This window comes from Folsomia candida, unplaced genomic scaffold (assembly GCF_002217175.1).
Source record: "Folsomia candida strain VU population unplaced genomic scaffold, ASM221717v1 Fcan01_Sc009, whole genome shotgun sequence".
NCBI classification, from domain to species: Eukaryota; Metazoa; Arthropoda; class Collembola; order Entomobryomorpha; family Isotomidae; genus Folsomia; species Folsomia candida.
The window spans coordinates 5,025,155-5,044,780 of record NW_019091201.1 but is presented as its reverse complement, the minus strand read 5'-3'; the positions used below and the strand labels follow the sequence as shown (position 1 = coordinate 5,044,780).

At 36.3% G+C, this 19,626-nt stretch overlaps 3 protein-coding genes and 3 long non-coding RNA genes across 8 annotated transcripts; 3 read left to right on the top strand and 3 right to left on the bottom strand.

The window, feature by feature from the left end:
- The first annotated feature begins 477 nt into the window (after positions 1-477).
- LOC110854405 lies at positions 478-2,194 on the top strand. Of its 2 annotated transcripts, XM_035855054.1 has the most exons (4): positions 478-664; positions 1,234-1,348; positions 1,575-1,609; positions 1,780-2,194. In XM_035855054.1, exons 1-4 carry the CDS (start codon positions 635-637, stop codon positions 1,852-1,854), a joined length of 255 nt encoding a protein of 84 aa, XP_035710947.1. In that variant the 5' UTR covers positions 478-634; the 3' UTR covers positions 1,855-2,194. The 2 variants fall into 2 exon arrangements, with proteins under 2 accessions (XP_035710947.1, XP_021958536.1); XM_022102844.2 differs by lacking the exon at positions 1,575-1,609.
- Positions 2,195-2,966: 772 nt separating this feature from the next.
- Positions 2,967-3,426, bottom strand: LOC110854340. The gene is made up of 2 exons (XR_002548309.2): positions 3,312-3,426; positions 2,967-3,227 (listed from the first exon to the last, which is right to left on the bottom strand). It is a non-coding gene; the product is annotated as an uncharacterized LOC110854340 (long non-coding RNA).
- A 665-nt stretch (positions 3,427-4,091) lies between these two features.
- On the top strand, positions 4,092-4,525 carry LOC110854315. Its single transcript, XR_002548304.1, has 2 exons — positions 4,092-4,173; positions 4,259-4,525. It is a non-coding gene; the product is annotated as an uncharacterized LOC110854315 (long non-coding RNA).
- A 3,143-nt stretch (positions 4,526-7,668) lies between these two features.
- LOC118436643 lies at positions 7,669-8,558 on the bottom strand. Its single transcript, XM_035855139.1, has 3 exons — positions 8,301-8,558; positions 8,100-8,234; positions 7,669-7,896 (listed from the first exon to the last, which is right to left on the bottom strand). Exons 1-3 carry the CDS (start codon positions 8,355-8,357, stop codon positions 7,783-7,785), a joined length of 306 nt encoding a protein of 101 aa, XP_035711032.1. The 5' UTR covers positions 8,358-8,558; the 3' UTR covers positions 7,669-7,782.
- An 839-nt stretch (positions 8,559-9,397) lies between these two features.
- LOC110854209 (ATP-dependent DNA helicase PIF1) lies at positions 9,398-10,222 on the bottom strand. Its single transcript, XM_022102616.1, has one exon. It carries the CDS (start codon positions 10,220-10,222, stop codon positions 9,398-9,400), a length of 825 nt encoding a protein of 274 aa, XP_021958308.1.
- A 7,781-nt stretch (positions 10,223-18,003) lies between these two features.
- On the top strand, positions 18,004-18,734 carry LOC110854316. 2 transcript variants are annotated; one of them, XR_002548305.2, is made up of 3 exons: positions 18,004-18,018; positions 18,122-18,252; positions 18,471-18,734. It is a non-coding gene; the product is annotated as an uncharacterized LOC110854316 (long non-coding RNA). The 2 variants fall into 2 exon arrangements; XR_004835619.1 differs by having other exon boundaries at positions 18,101-18,252.
- Positions 18,735-19,626: the final 892 nt, after the last annotated feature.

Below are 19,626 nucleotides of genomic sequence, written 5' to 3'. Positions count from 1 at the left end.
CGTCAAAGGTCATGAAATGTCGGGACGTCAAAAATCATTTTTTACGTTTGACATTTTTGAAAAGTGTCAAATTTTCCGAGTAGGCGTCTCAACGCACTCAGTTTCCGCAAGTTTGTTACATCTGATTTAATGTATTTCTTGTTCCACTTGTTCTCATGCATTCTATAAAAAATCTAATAAAATTTAAATTGTAAGAATTGTGCAGGTTTGTCCCTGAATATTTATGGAAAATAAAAATAAAAACGCTGTTTTTTAATAGCAAATTGTTCACCGAATCTGCATAAAAACAATAATTAAACACCGGTTTATTGTTATTCCATGATTGTTCGTGTACATATTTCTTGCATTAAAATTACATGTACAGGCAAGGCAAGATTTTTGGGATGAGTGAGACTTTTTCAGGTATAAGTTGGATCTACGATAAGCAAATTAAGCAATTATGTTATCGCTGGTGGATTCTGGTTGAATGGGAGCGAAAAGAATTCGTTTTAATTCATGCCACAAAATAAATAAAAAGTACTCGAGGTTGCAGAATATTTCGTTTTTTGAGGAAACTCTTCTCTCATGGAAAAGTGGTGATTTTTTGGAATAATTTGCATGAAAAAGGAACAAATAATTTTAAAAATTAAAAAATATGAAACGACTGGAACGGTGTAAAGGAGAGGTAATTTAATTTTTTTTACTTAAAATTTTACGCATTAATTATTTTCGCCTTTTTCATTTGACTGTGATTAATCTCTTGGTACCACTAAAATTTCAATTTTGTTCTCAATATTTCTAGAATTTAAATGTTTTTGAAATATTATTTTTAAACGGGACCCATATTTTTTGTTAATTTTGTGTTTAATTTGGGCGACTTTAGAAAAAAAAGTTTTGGAAAATATTTATTTTTGAATGTTAAAGATGCGTTCGAATGGGAAATGAGAGTGGGCACTATAAAAATTTACAGAAAAATTGTTACCAATTTTTTTATTGTTAAATGAGTGGATTATTTGATTTTTTAAATCTGGGAAAATTTATATTTTCACATTTTCTTTTATTTTTATAAATATTTGATTTATATAATATGTCTCAAATTTTGGATGTGATCATAATCAATTTTTTTAAATCCCCAACTTTTTAGATCAGTTATCACAAAATTTTGTTTCTAAATGCATAATAAATAATTTTCGTACGGCGCAAATTTTTGGTGTCATTGTTATCAAAATTTAAAAAAAAATCCCAACTTTTTAGACGAGTTATCACAAAATTGAGTCGGACACGGATGGTGAAAGCAGTCCAAATTCTTCCGGCGTGGTGGTGACGACGTCAACACCGAAAAAGCGGAGCGATTCCGAGCAATCGAGAAGTACGGAGGATAAAGTTTTTTAGATACACATTTATGCAGTTCTGCAGAAGAAGTATACAAAATGTTGAAGATGCAGACGAGAAGAGAGACGAAAATAAACCTACAAAAAAAATTGCAAATTTTCCTGCAAAAAATGTGCATAGTTTTTACAGAAATATTTGAAAAGCTCTGCAGAACTGTATAATTACAATTTTTCTGTATAACACACTTTTACGCAATTCTGCAGAAAAAACGTGCACAATCCTGGAGATTCAGATAGAGGTAAAACATGCAAAATGGTACAGAGTTCTGCAGGATTTATCTATAAAGAAATGTGCACAATTTGTTTGGAACTTTGCAAATGCTTTCCGACGAAAAATTAATTGAATAAGTTTCTGATTTTCATAGTTGTGATTTTTTAAATGGTAAATTTCCCTCGATTTTTTCAATAGGGTGCTACAGCTTGGACATTTGTGACCCGCGTCCTCCCCGATCATCGAATATGGACCCTGGCCCCACCATGTTAACCGTTTCGCCGTATTTGCTATCCATTTTTGTCCTTCTAGCGACATCTGTTTTCGTTTTTGCAATATTAATTTTGTGGTCGACTCGCTTCTATGAAAATGGTTCTTCCACAATTCAAAATTGGTGGAGTCCACGACCCCACGGGAGAAATAGTGGGGGTTAATTTATTAACGGCAAATTTAGTAAATATGAAATAAATATAAGAAAAATTGGAATATGAACAATTAAATTTAGTTTTTGAAAACGTATTTGTCAATTAAAAACCCATCAAAACTACCCAATGTTTATTTATTTGTTGTAATATTTGCACAAAATTTGGACATAAACAAAGATTCCGAATTACGTCAAAATTATGCAACGTTCATTCATTTCTTGGAACATAGGTAATAAATATTTGCACAAAATTTGGGCCAAAACAAATTCCGAAATTGCGCAAAGATTGTGCGAAGAATGTTCATGAATTTAAAATTCCCTAATTTTGGTAGTTTGTGACGTCAATTTCAAAATTTTTTGCATGGTTCAAATTCTTCATTAATTTTGAGATGAGAATCCACTTATCTCTTATAAATTCAGATTAGACCACAGATTTATTCAGAAGTTGGTAAAAAAAATTGGTAATATCATAATCGCAAATTTTATTTGCTACCATAATTTCGGGAGACAGTATGAAAAATGTTCAGAGGATTTCTCTAAATTTTGACCTATTCTTAATATTTTAAAATACAAATTTTAACAAGACAGGTTTGCTAATTACCTATTAATTTGCGCCCGAAACGTATGAATCGTATGAAAAATAGGTAAATAAATAACATCCAGACCGAATTTTGTAAAGATTCAGACCAGACTATAGTTTTATTGACAAGATGGTAAAAAAAATTTGGAAACATAACACATCAAAATTTTAATAATAGGCTGGAATAGTGGCAATTTATGAAAAATATGAAAAATGTTTAAGGGATTTCAACCAGCGATTTCAAGATTTGTTCCAAAAATTTTGACCCAACTCAAGTTACAGAAATGTTAAAAATCTAGGTTTTCTAAATGCTAATTAATTTGCGCTGAACCGAATGAATCGTATGAAAAATAGTTAAATAATTTAAGAAACCGAATTTTGTAACGATTCAGATCAGACCACAGTTTTATTGAGAAGATGGTAAAAAAAATTTGGAAATATAACAACTTCAAAATTTTAATAGTAGGCTGGGACAGCGGCGTAAGCTGGAGCGGCGTAGGCCAATCCAGCGGTGGATCCGTATCGTCGAATTCCGGTGGAGGCGGAGGAGGCGAAAGCGTTGTGGAAGTTGGGGCCGCTCACACCGGAAGTGTACAAAAGCTGGGCGGACGCCACGGCGATGAGGGCGAGAACGACAAGGACCTAAAATGATCAGAAATCAAATTATTATTTACAAAATTCTCAAGGATTTTACAAAAATATTATGAAAAATTAATTTTTACTCACGAATCGGAACATGGCGAAGTTATGTTTTTGTTTGTTTTTGAAGAGATGATATTTTCTGAGGAGATGAGATTGAATGATGACCAATTCGTGAGAATTCTCGCATTTTATATGTTTCCATTCCACCAAGGAATCTACGTCATCGAGAAGAATTCCTTTGTTCAAGCAGTACTCACATCCAGAAAAAAAAACATAACTGTACATTTTCATTAAGAGGTGTAAATCTCAATTTGTTTACGTATGTAAATAAATACAACATCAATCGATCGATTGTCCAGGTTTGCCAATCAGTCACGCCTTTACCTTTTATTCAATCTTGAACTTGACTTGATCATGTGCAAAAAAGCTGCAACTAATTTGGCACTGAATGAAACTTTAAGTTGCATATTCAATTTGATTAAGAGTTGGTGTGTATGTATGCAGTTTGATTAAGTTGTTACAGCAAAAGTGAACGGTGGTAACCTTCACCTTTTTAAGCTGACTGAGTTTATTTGCAGTACTACTACGCGATTGGAAGAGAGTTGTGAAGATGCTGAATTGAATTTGTAGCAATTGTCGTAGGCATCTATTTACGAAGCATTGCATTGTTAAGGGAAATGGTAGGTAGGTAACAAAGGGTGTGTTAAGTGCAAACATGATACGATAAGATCTCAGCTTTGTTGAGACTTTAGTGGTGGTGGTCTTAATGACGTAGTTGGATGCAAATTTGGTCCAAGTTAATGATTCATGGGGTATTTTCCTGGATGGTAAATATGTATATAAACTCGATCGAATTTTGGTAAGAGGCACAGTCTTTAATCGAACTATATTAACAAACAGATCTTTCTTCGAAGCCAATTCTACTAAAATCAACATGTTCCGATTCGTAAGTTAAAATTTGAGCTAGGAATTTTTCATGATTTTGTAAAATATGGGAAACTTTGTGTAATAATTTGATTTTTGAAAATTAGGTCCTTGTCGTTCTTGCCCTCGTCGCCGTGGCGTCCGCCCAGCTTTTGTACACTTCCGGTGTGAGCGGCCCCAACTTTCACAACGCTTTCGCCTCCTCTGCCTCCACCGGAATCCGACGATACGGATCCACCGCTGGATTGGCCTACGCCGCTCCAGCTTACGCCGCTATTCCAGCCTACTATTAAAAATTTTGAAGTTTTGTATTTCCAAATTTTTGTTACCATCTTGTCAATAAAGCAGTGATCTGATCTGAACCTTTAAAAAAATTCGGTTTTCATGTTATTTATTTACCCATTTTTCTTACGATTCATTCGTTTCGGCGCAAATTAAATATTACACGCCGGTCTTCCATCGAAATTTCGAATTGTTTAAAAATATTGTTTATAAATAACAAATATTTCTTATTTTCTTCTTTGAATTTGAGTCGAGTTGAATTAGAGTTAGCGATTTTTGTTATTGTGTTGAGTTAACCCCGTTCGAACTCAGCTCGACTCGACTCATTGTCATCGTCATCGTCCAGACCTTATGCGCAGTTTTCTAATCTGAAAATTATATCCTGTTATTTACAACACGTTTAAAATTCTGAAATCGGCGCTATAAGGTATCAAAATTAAGGACTTTTAGGAATTTTACTTTTTCATAGTCTTAATGACATTTCTGAATTTTACGTGTATTTTGTATTTAGGACGTAGTTCTGAGACGGTGAAAGTACAAACAAAGCCCTACCGTTAAAATTTTGGGTGTGCGGATGATGCGACCCGATCAATCGCAACCTCTTAATCGCACCCCGTCTAACGCACCCCACCATTGCCACCCCCGATCAATCGCACCCGAGCAATCGCACCCCGTCTAATGCACCCCACCATTGCCACCCCCGATCAATCGCACCCGAGCAATCGCACCCCGTCTAACGCACCCCACCATTGCCACCCCCGATCAATCGCACCAGAGCAATCGCACCCCTGTATATGCCACCCCTTATCAATCACACCCCTAGGAGGATCCCACCCCCGATTTTGTGAGATTTTGACAAATTCTCAGGTACAAATAAATAAATGAGTATAAATGTTGCTAAATTTTTTGGGGCACTAAAACAATGTATGTATGTAAATATTACATTTCTACATTTCTTCGACCTTCGAGTTAGATTTTGACGAATGCTCAGGCAAAAACAACATAGTTGTTGGGTTTTTCTAAAACAATCCTTGTAATTTATTCAAATATCGTCAGGCTTAATAAATTAAATTCATATTTCGACAAACAATCTAAAAATTTGAATTCGCACTCTATAAATTGGGAATTGTGTGTATTCAACTTTTTTTTAGAAGTATCTTAAAATTAGAATATAATTTGCAATATGTTGAGAATCTTGAAAACGTTTTTGAAATTGTGAATTTTGAAATCGGTGAAATGAAGGACCAGAAGCAAGCAATTTACAATTAAACAGTTTAAAACTAAAATCATGAAATTGCGCAATCTTGATGCCATTTCTGGGTTATATGTGTACATAGTCTCCTAATAAGAAGTGATAGTAGAGTAGATGACCATATCTCTTTTGTTTTAAAGAATTCCAAATTTATTTTTGTTCCATTGAAAAGCCAGTTAAATTTCAAGTAGAAAACATGTATTACACTTGAAAATATATTCCTCCTGTCACCTGTGACCATGAAAAATTAGTCACAAGAGAAGAGAACGAACTCTGTCAAAAATACGCACGCAATTTACTGACAAAGTGTATCATTCCCGGGTCAGAAATTTTTTTGTGACCCACACACTTATATGGGGCTCATAACAGACCGTTTCCTCAATTTTAATCAATATTTGGTAGTGAAGTTGACTGCGATTCGAAAATGCCAAGATCAAACCTAAAGTGGAAATGAAGTCAGAAATTTGGAGTTTAATCCAGTTTTTCACGAATTTCGCTGTATTTGTTACTGTAGGGCCGTTCACAAGGGTCGGTGGCTTTTCACCCAATATGGACTAGTTGAGGGGGTGTTCCTTCTTCACAAGGACATTTATCAAGTATTTTTTTAAACTATCTCCTCTCCTTAATCAAGGAAATTGGGCGGTTTTTGCCCAATTCCGCCGATTGCCGCCAAAACCATGAATGTAGGCCGATAAGATGACATTTGACCTCCATTTCGTAATTAACTAACCCTAAGAATATTTGACACAAAATATGCTACTTCGTTTGTTGAAACAAATTTTTGTCGTAAAGAAATTCTCATCGGTAAACGGGTTATTTTGTTTTTTACCGTACCGCTGGGAGAGGGAGGTCGATTTTTTGACCTTAGCTTACGTCTGGGCAATCTGTAGCACTTGGTTCTTTCAACTCTAAAAGGCCTCCATCTTAGGGTCATTTTTCAGTGCTCATCTGATTTCTAAAGTTGAAAGGTCATTTGTATGGCCAAAGTCTTCGGTCTCAGACAGAGATTTTGTGGTAATCTGGCGTTCAAAGCTTCGGACATCACTGTAGTCCTCCTTGACCTTGGACCAGCGGAACTTTTATCTCAAAGTTAGACACTGTCCCTATGGTTACTTTAATAGGTTGGGCAACCAGATGGTAGTTGTCCTTGAATTGCTACACTACATCTAACATTGTGAATTTTTCGTCTAGCGTAAAAAGTGAAAAAATATTGCCGCGCGCGTGTGGTAAAGCTCCTGCATCTTTTGACCTAGTGATGTCAAGTAAAAGCGGTCAACACCAATGATATGCACTGAATGTATGCACAAACCGCAATTGACCTTTTAATTTTATGTTGACCGGTTCAAAAACTACGCTCTACTATCACTTTTTATTAGGAGACTGTAGTTTGTAAATCACATTAAACACAGGTTCGACCGGAGGTACCAACTACATTTGGGATTATAATTTCCTATATTGCCAAAAATTTCTGAAATTATTGTGTTATATGAAGTTTCGGAATTTAAAGTAAATAGCAACAAGGTAGTTAAAATTTGCGTAACTCCAGTTAGTAAAAATTTGAATAAATGCACTCTATAAACGGAATTGTGTGTATTCGAATATTGTAAAAGCATAATAATATAAGATACGTGCAAAAAATTCTGAAATCGACGTCACAAGTTACCAAATTTTGGATTAAAATTTCATTCATAGTTTCATGAATATTTCCCAATTTTGACGCAATTTAGCAAATTTTTTTGTTTTTCCCAAACTTTTGTTTCAAAACATAAATGATCATTACATAATCTTGAAGGAATTTAAGAATTTTTGTCCAAACGTTGCACAAAACTTTACACGAAATAAATGAACATTGCGTAATCTTAATGGATTTTTATTGAAATATAACCTTTTAAAATATGTATAAATTTCATTTTTGAATTCGAATTTTTTATACTCATTTCATTTCATATTAGTAAATTTTTTATTAATATGTAAATTAACCCCCACTATTTCTCCCGTGGGGTCGTGGACTCCACCAATTTTGAATTGTGGAAGAACCATTTTCATAGAAGCGAGTCGACCACAAAATTAATATTGCAAAAACGAAAACAGATGTCGCTAAAAGGACAAAAATTGAGACCAAATACGGCGAAACGGAGAACATGGTGGAACCAGGGTCCATATTCGATGATCGGGGAGGACGTGGGTCAAATATCTCCAAACTATAGCATCCTATTTCGAAAATCACGGGAAAATTACGAATTAAAAAATTAAATTCGCATACAGAAACTTGCAGGATTCAGGTGGAAAGTCTAAAACGAATAGTATCTATAAGAAAAATTGCATAGAGCTCTGAAGAATTTTGCAAATTTTTCTGCAAAATATATTCCCATTTTTCAGGCACGTCGATTTTCATACGGAACACATATTAATACCTCTCTGTCTCTGGATGGCATCATCATCACCATTCCGATTGCCTTGTAATAACAGCGTGCATGAAGACGAGTGCCGACCACAACCCGGGTTTCGGCAAAGAATGCCCGCGCCATGAATCCCGGTCCTATCAGTTTCTGAAATTACAAATTATTTTTATAACCCTTCCGTTTCATTATGAAATTTATTTGCATAAAATTTACCCCCAACAACAGGCTCCACTTGAGCAGAAGATAATCCCGCATGACTGGTCGTATCATCACGACTTATCTGCTCCTCGTCGGCGTGGTTATCATGATCCCGACTTTTTGCAGCGGGAGGAGAAAACTCGTTCGAAATCCAGTGGTCAAAATCCTCCCAGATTTGACAAACTTTATCCTCCGTACTTCTCGATTGCCCGGAATCGCTCCGGTTTTTTAGAAGTTTTAGAATTACTTAAAATAGAATCATTGGAAAGTAGGAGGAATACTGCACCTGAAAAATTCGGTTTCAAATTAATAATTGGAAGACACAACTATTTTTTACCATCATTTAGCGACAACCAAAACTTGAGGTCATTGAGGTCACAAAAAGATATCATTGTTCAACCTTATATTAAAAATTCGTTGTATCAAAACTCAATGTACCGAGGATTAATAATAAATTTAAAAGCATTTTAATTTTTTGAATCGCCACACGGCCCACGGCGAGGCAAATGGTCCCAAACGCATATGCTGAGCTCTTTACGGAAAATTAGAAATCGTGAGATGAACATTGATTTGGCATATTATTTTAGTACATGATGATAAAACCTTGTTTTCTTCTTTTCAGCAAGCCTCGCCTAAGTTTTTTTTAAAGAATTAGTTTATTTTTATGCTTTAGGTTACAAGATATTAAGAATTAATGCATAAATGAGATGAGAAATGCTTTCAAATTAAATGCATTACAAGTTCACATATTGCATCTAAGTACTAAAATTTTATTTAACAGTTAATAAGATAGAAATATGTAATACCTAATATATACAATGATGAATTACGCTGAATTAAATACTTAAAAATCATTAAAATAGGAACAAAACGTATGAATTGCCAACGTAATTAACGAGACCCATTTAACTTGCAACTGCACTTTTCGTTAATTCCCGTTGCAAGTACCAACTTCCACTCAAATTACAATCACATTTTTTGGCTGGGTTTGAGATGGTTATTTATGCAGTATAAGGTGTTGGGTGCAATTGACCAAAAAATGTGACTGTATTATTAGTGGGAAAGGATGCATTATTATTTATAGCATTTCAGAGCTGCATTTTTTAAAGAACTTAATTTTCAAGTGTTGCTCTTAATCTTTCCAATTCATCCAGAGCGTCAGTATCTGCAGGGTTAAATTTCCCTGTCGTCAACAACTTTCTAGGATCTAACGTGATAATGCCTAACCCGGCAAGTGTTCTGACCCTGGATATAGCGACATACGCTAATCCCTTGGTTTTGCATTTGCTGCCTAAATATACCACCGCCTGATTTAATGTGGAACCTTGGGTTTTATGCGTTGTAATTGCCCAGCACAAAATCAGAGGCAGCGTTCGACGAGTAACTCTTTGCTGCCCTCTTGCGAAGAATTCTACAGTTGTTGGTTCAATCCAGGTTTCTACGGACTCGTGATCAAAAAGAATAGAAACTCTTTTTGGCATGTCACCCTCAGAAATCTGTTGGTCTATATCAATGGTCCATTCAATTTTACGAACCACCCCAGTAGTGCCATTACTTTTTCCACTCATAACATCAATATTTTTACGAAGCATGACTCTACTACCGACACCCAATTCTATCCCGTTTGGAAATCCACCAGTTCTATCAATCGTTGTAGGCAAAGATTGTTCAGGGTATGTTCGCCCTTGCTTAGTACCGTCTGCATACGTGTCTTGCGCCTTAATTTTATAAGTGCGCTGAGTTCGTCTGAGTTGTATAGTCCGTTTTTTATTATATTCGTCACACATTTGGTTCTCTGGAAAAATTCGTACAGCATTCTCAAATTCTGTTTGGTCAAAATTCAGTCTGTCTTGCAGTAAACGTAAACTTTCTTCTGACAAATTACCAACTCTAAGCTCAGAGCATATTTTAGATAGTGGGTCAGTCCCTTGGCGCATGTTAATAGTCAGTTCCGAAAATTAGAACTGGCGCCACAAATTAACTTCAGCAGAGAATACGGAAGGTTGCATGAATATTCTGGTCGCCTTCGGAGGTGGAAGCTGAAGTAAGTCTCCCCAAATGACGACATTTTTATTAGCGAATGGGTCAACCCCTTCAGTGTTGAAAATTTCGCACAAGCGCAAATGAATTGCGCGAAAATTTTCATAGGAAACCATACTAATTTCGTCAATAAAAATCCACCTCACGTTAGAATAAATTCTCCTAAATTCGGCCAGTTTTCGAGCGTTGAGTTTTTGATAGGTTTTTATGAACCCTATCAAAAACTTGCAATCCAAAAATTCGATGGCAAGTGCCCCCACGAATTGGAAATGCAGCTTTACCAGTGGGGGCCGCAATGATGAGACAATCCCCCGGCCAGTAGTTCCTAATTAATAGCGTGAGTGTCTTTAAACAATGGGTTTTACCAGTTCCACCTTCGGCTTGCTTGCACTAATAAGCGGAAGGTGTTGGTAGAAGATAGAGCAGTGTGAACCTTATGAAATATATTCTTTTGCTGCACATTTAGTCCCCGATATAATTCATTTACAGTCTCCGTAATATTCATATTAGGAGCTACTTCTGGGAACACCTCTTGCTGTGACGGGATGTCAAGAAGATTATCCTCTTGTTCTTCGAATGGAGGATCGAAGGGACACTCAATATTTGCCTCGTCGTTCTCATTTTCTGTGAATTCAGATATTCGTAAGATTGCCCTATCAATTTCTTCGCACAAATCACGTCTAATCACAGGACTGTGCACACTTGTTCTAAACTCAGGGTGCTTTTGCTGGAAGACGACGCTTGGTGCGCTTTCATCACAGAAATCCTCCTTCCGAAATGGCCAGTACATTAAGATGAGAGAGTAATAATAAGCTTCCCGATCTGTCACTGGATGAAAATTAGGATATTTAACAACGGCTGGGGTGCGGCGCCAAAAAATTTTGCCGAGTAACCTGTTCTCGCTGTCAATGCACTTATGTAAGAACCCACTTCTCTGGAAAAAGTGTTCATCAGGAGGAGCTTCTGGAAATTCAATTAAATCCTCATCATCATTTCCCTCATTTTTTGACGCCGGCGCCAGAGCCCAGATTGATGCGAATTCATAAAGGCAGATTGGTTCCAAGAACGGTGGACGAGCCATATAACGATCTATAATATTCGTTCGAAATTTTGGAATAACTTCTTACGCAAGATATTCTCGGTCAACCATCCGTACCCGTTTGTCCTTCATGAAAGTAGGAAGAAAGACAGAAGCTCGGGAAGAGTACCGAAGAAAGAGATGACAGTTCCGAAAAGCCGCTTCTTGAGCCCCAACTTCACGATGTCGCATGATAGTCATAGCAACTCGAAACATTTTTTGTGCAGCAGGTAAATTTGAAGAATGAATTTTACTGATTGCTGCTTTCACATCTTGGCGAATCTCAAGTGGCTCCGCCTTCGACATATATTTAGCTATATAGTATGCAATGGCCATAGCGTTTGTCACAGGTTGCAAGTCCATATTACATCGCAGAATTGGAAAAAGAACAGGGTGATAGTATCCTATCATTTCTTCCCCTTCCACACGTTTCAGAGCGAAAAATCTGCCTCGATTTCTAGCAATTTCGTCATCATTAAGAATTTTAGTTTCCGAAGAAGCCACCCTCGGAAATGCAAACCTACAAGATGAGTTTCTATTTTTGAAGCACGTGCTCTTGTGACAATGTTTTTGGTACCGTAATACCAAATCCGAATATTGTCCAGAAACGCTGCATGAAATGTTCCTTTCAAGCAATGCAATTCCTTCTGATGAATTCCAATCAGGTGCATTTTCGAGCCAAAATAGGCAGTGGGCATGCGGACTTCCACGGGCTTGAAATTCAACTCGGATGGAATAATCAATTAGAGGGAGTCCAAAAATAGACTGCCCATTGGCCTTGATCAAGGCAATAAATTTCGTGAGACGCATTGAAAAATGCCGGGCTGCAGTCACTGGATCATCGTTAAGCATCTGTTTCCTTTCGTCGTAGGGAATGGTGGAAGGGTCGCATTCAGGTGTGTCTGCCCCGTTTTTCGCCTTGAGGAGAGCATTAACACTATCAGAAGAATTAAGGTCATCGTAACTAAATGTGAAGAAAAACGTAGGTACACCAAGTGACTTGACCATTGCAATCAAATCACCTGTGTACTTCCTCCAGAAAGCAGACGTCCCTCTAATTGCACTCATGTAAACGTGAGGGTCACGAGCTGCAAGATTATCTTCCTGTCCGTTCGGGTCACCTTGCAACTTCTGGTGGCAGCATATAGCAATTTTTTGACGAGCCCGATATTTATCGGTTTCAGATAAAGCGTAGAACAGAAAATCTGTATTCCTCGAAAACCGTTTTTCGGAAGACATAATTCTTTGTTGGAAGTAATCCAAGTACGTTATTGGGATTTTCCTAAAGGCATGTAACCCGTTAACACCATGAGGGAATAAGTTTGGGAATGCAAGCAGATCGAGGTTCTGCTCGTGATGCTCGTTGAGGGGACCTCCATAAATACGATTTAGCTCGTATCTACCGTCAATGACATCATCCAAATCGGGCTCCATTATATCGTCCCTTTCAATGACGCAATCCATGTCTAAAACTCTACCAAACTCGGCGCTGGGAAAAGCAAGACCTTCTTGGTCTTCATCCTCGCTTTCACTAGCTCCCTCATCGGAATCTGGAGCGAAAATTTCAGGTCTCGGAATCTTGCGTGGTGGTGAATTTGTGGGAGATGGAATAGGAGTTGATGGATTGGAAGAAATTTGCTCCTCGCGTACCACATTAAAAACAGTAATGAGGAAGCGAAGATTGACAAGATCAGTGCGAGGGATAGAAGTGGACACGCAATTTCTATTAGCCAAGTTGGATATCTTAGCTGGGGCCAAATCATTGTCGATTTTTAGCACACAAGCTGCTCCCGCATCTTCCCCTCTTGTGGCTCCCCCTGCCTTTCCTCGACTATGGCTGTCAAAATAGTATGTGAGGTTTCCTTCTACATACATCGCCATCGAGTAAAGGCCGATGGTCAGAATTCCAAACTGACACCCTCGAGTGAGGAATTGTCGGATTTGGTAATCCAATCGAGGTAGGTCAGCACTCCGCGCACGGTTAACATAACCGTCGAATTGGACAGCATTTGACAAATCTCCAATACCCAGACTAACCTGACACCCACCAAAGACAATAATATCCCCAGTAACTTCGTCAGCTGTTAAGTAGTCGTGCTGTACATCCTCCTGTTTGAGGGAGTAGTACTCGTTTCCAGTTAGTAAAACTCCGTCCAGAGTTTCACGTGTCCAGGTTAAAGGGGATTCTATAGCAGCGTAAGCTGGCAGCCATTGCGGTGCATTGCTTGCCAGCATTATTGAGAAATATGGTGTGGCTCTGGCAGAATGAGCCCCTAAGAACAAACATTTGTCCTACTTGTATATAGGTAATGTTTGCATTATTGTAGTTTATTATTGGGGAAGGAGTTAAAGTTTCGTCCCTAGTAATGGATGGGAAATCATTAAATGTAACCGAATCATTAATAGTTACATTTCTGTATAAAGGGTTGTTGTCTTTTAACCATCTAAGTGCTTCATATACTTTTTTCGGACGAACTCTAAGTTGTGTAGTCAGATCTGTCTTGTCATTTGTTTCATTGACAACTATGAAGTCCGAATTCTCAGTCGTCATGGGTAATTGGTCCACCACCTCCTTAATCTGCTGTGGGAAATGAACCACCAACCCTTTTATTGCTCTTTGGCCTTGCCCTCTGCAAGTATGAAAGACTTTCATGTGGGGCTTGACTTGGCTTATAAGTCGTGTTTCAGCCATGGATAAGCACTCAAGCTCCTTGGGAATGGGTGGCAATGCCATCCCATTAATTTTGGATTTCGGAGGAATTTTGAATTTTTTCAAGTTATTCTTGCAACGCTGACACACTTTCATTTGAGGTGGAAGTTGGTACTGTACATCAATCTCACCAAATAATGTAAAAAGTTGTGGTGTTATACTAATATTACGAGCTTGTGATGGATACATTAATAACATACAATTGTCACATGGTTGCGTAGCATATTGTTGGATGCTCTTTTTATACAATTTATCTAATAATTCAATTAATTCTACTTGCGAAGTTTGTGATGGAACGATGAGATCATCCTCAATGTTCTGTGGTGCTGGTGAAATGGTGGTGGACAACTGCTGCAGGTTATGTTGGTACCGATTCTGATCCTTGATTAGCTTCTCTTTCCTCTTGTCCCTAATTCGTACCGTTTTGTGCAAAAGTGCATCCAGTGACTCGCCTTCGATATTATCCAACTTTAATATAAAAATATCATATTGATAAAATTAGACCGAAGGACTTTAGATTAAGGCTAGCTTAGTTATAAGTACGTACTTCGTTTCCAATTGCCCATAATTGCGAAAGAAATCGTCGGTCATCCATGGTATTTGTTGTATAAATATTCGTCGATAGAAGTCCCCACGATGAGGAAGGTTGTCGATGATTATTATTGAGTTCCGATTTTGATGCAAGATCCATCATAAATATTCTAATCATATTTACGGTGGTGTCGTAGTATTTTTCCTGTATCAATAAGTACATAAATAAGCATACATAGGCAACATACTAAATGAAATATGTAATTAAAATGCACTCACGGAATTTTGTAATGGAATGCATTTCTCAAAATTGTGGAGAAATTGCCTAATATTTGGTTCATTCGTTCCGAGTAGAGAAGATTCGATGTACCTCCATATTGAGTTCTTGTGCGTTGGATTATTAGATTTCTTGCTCTTACATCTCGATTTAGCGTTTTTGATCATAAAATAGGTTACGTCAGCAAGGTTCACCAGCTATGAATTAAAATTATAAATGCAGCGATAATTCTCTAAACACCGTATTTAATTAAGATTGTGGCATAAATGTATATACGTACCGCTTGACTGGGGTTATCCATCTTCTGCCAGGATTTTTGGTAGTATTATGCTCGGTTAATTGTGTTAAATGAATTTGTCACGATTAAAAATATGTATCTGGTGCGAAAATTATGACCAGAAGTTAAATGAGTGAGAAATGCTTTCCATGAACTGGCGTGTTTATGAATACAAATTCATAAACAATAAGCATAAAATTCAGACACTGGACGTTAAAAAATTGTTTGTACAAAAGTGAAATATGATGCACATCTCTAATTGCATACATCTTTAATACAAGCATTGTATGAACGAGACTTATGTGTTAGGGGACGTGCATGAAATATTTAACCAATTTCGAGTGGGGGAGAGCCATCGCGCCTTTTAGCATACCATGTGACAAACAAACAAATGAATTTAACGGGACATGTATGCCATACATTGTATGGGTCGAAATTCGAAGAAAATGTATCACATACTTTATGTACGGCCTGTATTTACTGGTTGAATTTAGTTGCTAATAGCAACTTCATAATAGGAAGATGATCAGGCGTTATATGCAAGAGGACTACTTGCAGATGCCACCAAGAAAAGTTCTTCATTTCTTACCCGATTTCACTCGGGTTTGTTTTAATTGACCCGTTATAGATTTCTACACATGAAAATCAGGGTCTCGCACTAGCATTGCATGGTAAAAGTGAATTTGCCAGTCGTTTAAAAGTTTAAAATCGATTTTAAATGCACTAAAATAAGATTGTCATCTCCCTCGAATTGACGGGCATAATCTGCTAAGCAAGGTCTGCACGATTGCCTTTTACACCATTTTGATGCGATTAGCCGTTTTGCCACAAACTTGAGCGGAATTTTAGGAAGGGGGGTCTGATTGCATACTAAGGCTTCGCCGTAACCATGCATTTTTTCATGTGGTCATGGTTACTATGCCTCACCTAAGAAAAATAAAAACTTTATAAAAATATTTTGTCTAAAGTCGCTCAAGTTAAACAATTAAAAAAAATGACATTTATCAATAATATTTCAAAAACATTTAAATTCTAGAAATTTTGAAAACAAATATTTTGGAACTTTAGTGACCTAGAATACTTATCCACAGTCTAATGAATAAGTCGAAAATAAACAATAGGTGTTTACAAAATGTTGACTTATAAGTGTACCGACCACTTATAAGTCGTTTCCACTTTTAAGTGACACTGCGCGAGCATGCGCAGTAGCTAGTATTTCACTTATAAGTGATCGGAAAATAAGTCTCCTGGATTGACTTTTTTCTGGAATAAGACACTTATTTCGCTTGTTTTGAGCATCAGCTGCCGTTGAAATTTGACTCACTCAAATTTGCTGCAGGGCACTTGCTGCTCAATAAATTATTTTTCAATCGAGTTTTAATCCGTATTCAAGTGATTTAAAATGGTGCATAATTGAAATTGGTTTAATTACGATAGTGCAGTGAAATATTTAAAGTGGGAAGTTCAAATGAGAGTGACGATTAAATTTTCAATCATCCCACTTCATAAATATCATGTAATTTATATATTAGGCAAGAATTCAAAGGTTGTACCTATTTTTGAAGTTTTAGGTCTTTTTAAAGCTACTATGTTTGTTTTTGCGATGATTTTGACGTTTAATGCAATTCGGTCGCCTGAATTGCATACAACATAAAATTTAAACAAAAAGTGGAGCATTCAAATAGAACAGACTTATAATTGATTTATAGAAATGACTTATAATTTGTGGGAAAACCAAAATAAGTCGATTGTAAACCCCTAATATTCAAAATTTAAAATAAAAACTTACCTCTCCTTTACACCGTTCCAGTCACTTCATGTTTTTAAATTTTGAAAATTGTTTGCTCCCATTTTATGTAAATTATTCCAAAAAATTTACCACTTTCCATGAGGGAAGAATTTCCTCAAAAAAAGCCAAATTCCGCAACCTGGAGTAATTATTATTTATTTTGTGGCACGAATTAAAACCAATCGTTTCATTTATTTTCAATCAAAATCCAGCAGCGATAACATAATTGCTTAATTTTCTTATACCTGAAAAAATGTCACCCATCCCAAAAATCTTGCCTGCTCTTCTCTCTGTCAGCTTAATTTTTATGCAAGAAATAATAAATATGTATACACGAGAAATCATGGACTAACAATAAATAAACCGGCGTTTAATTATTGTTTGTATGCAAATTCGGTAAACAATTTGCATTGTTACAAAAAAAATACTATTTTTTTATTATCCATAAAAATTCAAGGACAAACCTGCACAATTTTTACAATTTGAATTTTATTAGATTTTTTTATGGAATGCATTCGAACAAGAAATAAAATCCTGTAACAAACTCACGGAAACGAAGTTCGTTGAGACGCTACTCGGAAAGTTTGACATTTTTAAAAAATGATTTTTGACGTGCTAACATTTCATGACCTTTGACCTCGTTTACACGAAGCCGAAAAAATGATACATTTTCGAGCAGAAGAGATATGCACGCACAATTTCAGTGCATCAACCTGTATTCAAAAGTTTTGGCAAAATTCTGCACATCTTCACTCACCATAACCATTCCAATCTCTTAATTCCAATAGTCGTTTGTGTACTACAAATAAACTCAGGAGTAAAAAAGGTTCACTTTTGCTGTAACAACTTAATCAAAATGCATACGTACATATCAACTCTTAATCAAATTGTTGTTAACTGTATGCAACTTAAGTATTTCATTCAGTGCCAAATTAGTTGCAGTTTTTTTGCACGTGATCAAGTCAAGTTCAAGATTGAATAAAAAGTTAAGGTAAAGGCGTGACTGATTGGCAACCTGGACAATCGATGTTGTAAGAAAATTGAGATTTACGCTCCTTCTTAATGAAAATGTACAGTTACGTATTTTTTTGTGGATGTGACTCGTGAACAAAGGAATTCTTCTCGATGACGTAGATTCCTTGGTGGAATGGAAACTATAAAATGCGAGAATCCTTACGGATTGGAATCATTCAAGCTCAATCAATCTCATCTCCTCAGAAATTATCATCTCTTCAAAAACCAAAAACTTCGCCATGTTCCGATTCGTAAGTTGAGCAATTTGAGCCACAATTTTTCATACTTTTCTACAATATATAAGGGAATTTGAATTACTGACTTTTTCAAAATTTGTTGAAAGCATCAGAATTTGAAATTTGCTGGAAATTTATTTATACTGATTTCTGGCCAAAATTGAGTTTTTGAATTTTTCATAATTTTCTAAAATATGGGAATTTTGTGTAATAATTTGATTCTTGCTAATTAGGTCCTTGTCGTTCTCGCCCTCCTCGCCGTGGCGTCCGCCCAGCTTTTGTACACTTCCGGTGTGAGCGGCCCCAACTTCCACAACGCTTTCGCCTCCTCCGCCTCCACCGGAATTCGAAGATACGGATCCACCGCTGGATTGGCCTACGCCGCCGCTCCAGCATACGCCGCCGCTATTCCCGCCTACTATTAAAATTTTGAAGTTTTATATTTCCAAATTTTTGGTTTACCATGTTCTGAATAAAACTGTGAACCTTTTAAGAAATTTGGTTTTCTTATTATTTATTTTCTTATTTTGTATAAAATTCATTCTTCTGCATGCAAATTTGGTCCGCCGCTTAATTCCCATGTACTATGAAATTTTTGAAGTGCTATTTTTCCAAAATTTTTCTATCATGTTCTGAATAAAGCTGTGATCTACTACTGACTCAGAATTACTTTACCAAAAATTTGATTCCCGCTTCGTATCCCTACCATACTAATAGCATGGGAAGGATACCAGCGCGGGATGGAAAAGAAAAACTGAGTTGATATTAATCTTCAAATTTAAGAAAATTTTGTTTCGTTGTATTTGTTTACATATTTTTCATAATATTCATTCGTTTCAGCGCAAATTGATACACAGTTAGTAAACCCACATTTTTAAAATTTCTGTAACTTGAGTTTGGTCAAAATTTGCGGAACAGATGTTGAAATCTCTTGAACATTTTTCATATTCAGATTTTTCATAAGCCGCCGCTATTCCAGCCTACTATTAAAATTTTCAAGGCTTATATTTCCAAATTTTGTTTACAATGTTCTGAATAAAGCTGTGATTTGACTGAACCTTTAAAAAAATTGGTTTTCATCTTATTTATTTTCCTATGATTCATACGTTTCAGCGCAAATTAATTGGCAGTTAGTAAACCTACGTTTTTAAAATTTGCAGATATTAAAAGATAAAAATATGTAGGTCAAAATTTACGGAGCCGACTTTGAAATCCTTTGAAAATGGACATTTCTGTCGGTTTCCAGAAAGTTATAATTTGATCTGCACATGAAGAAAATTTGCTTTTACAAATATCCAGAAAAAGAAAATTTGCGACAAGTTTTCTATAATTCTGTAGCTTCTGGAACTACATATTCGAATATATTATTATTGCGACATTAATACGTCG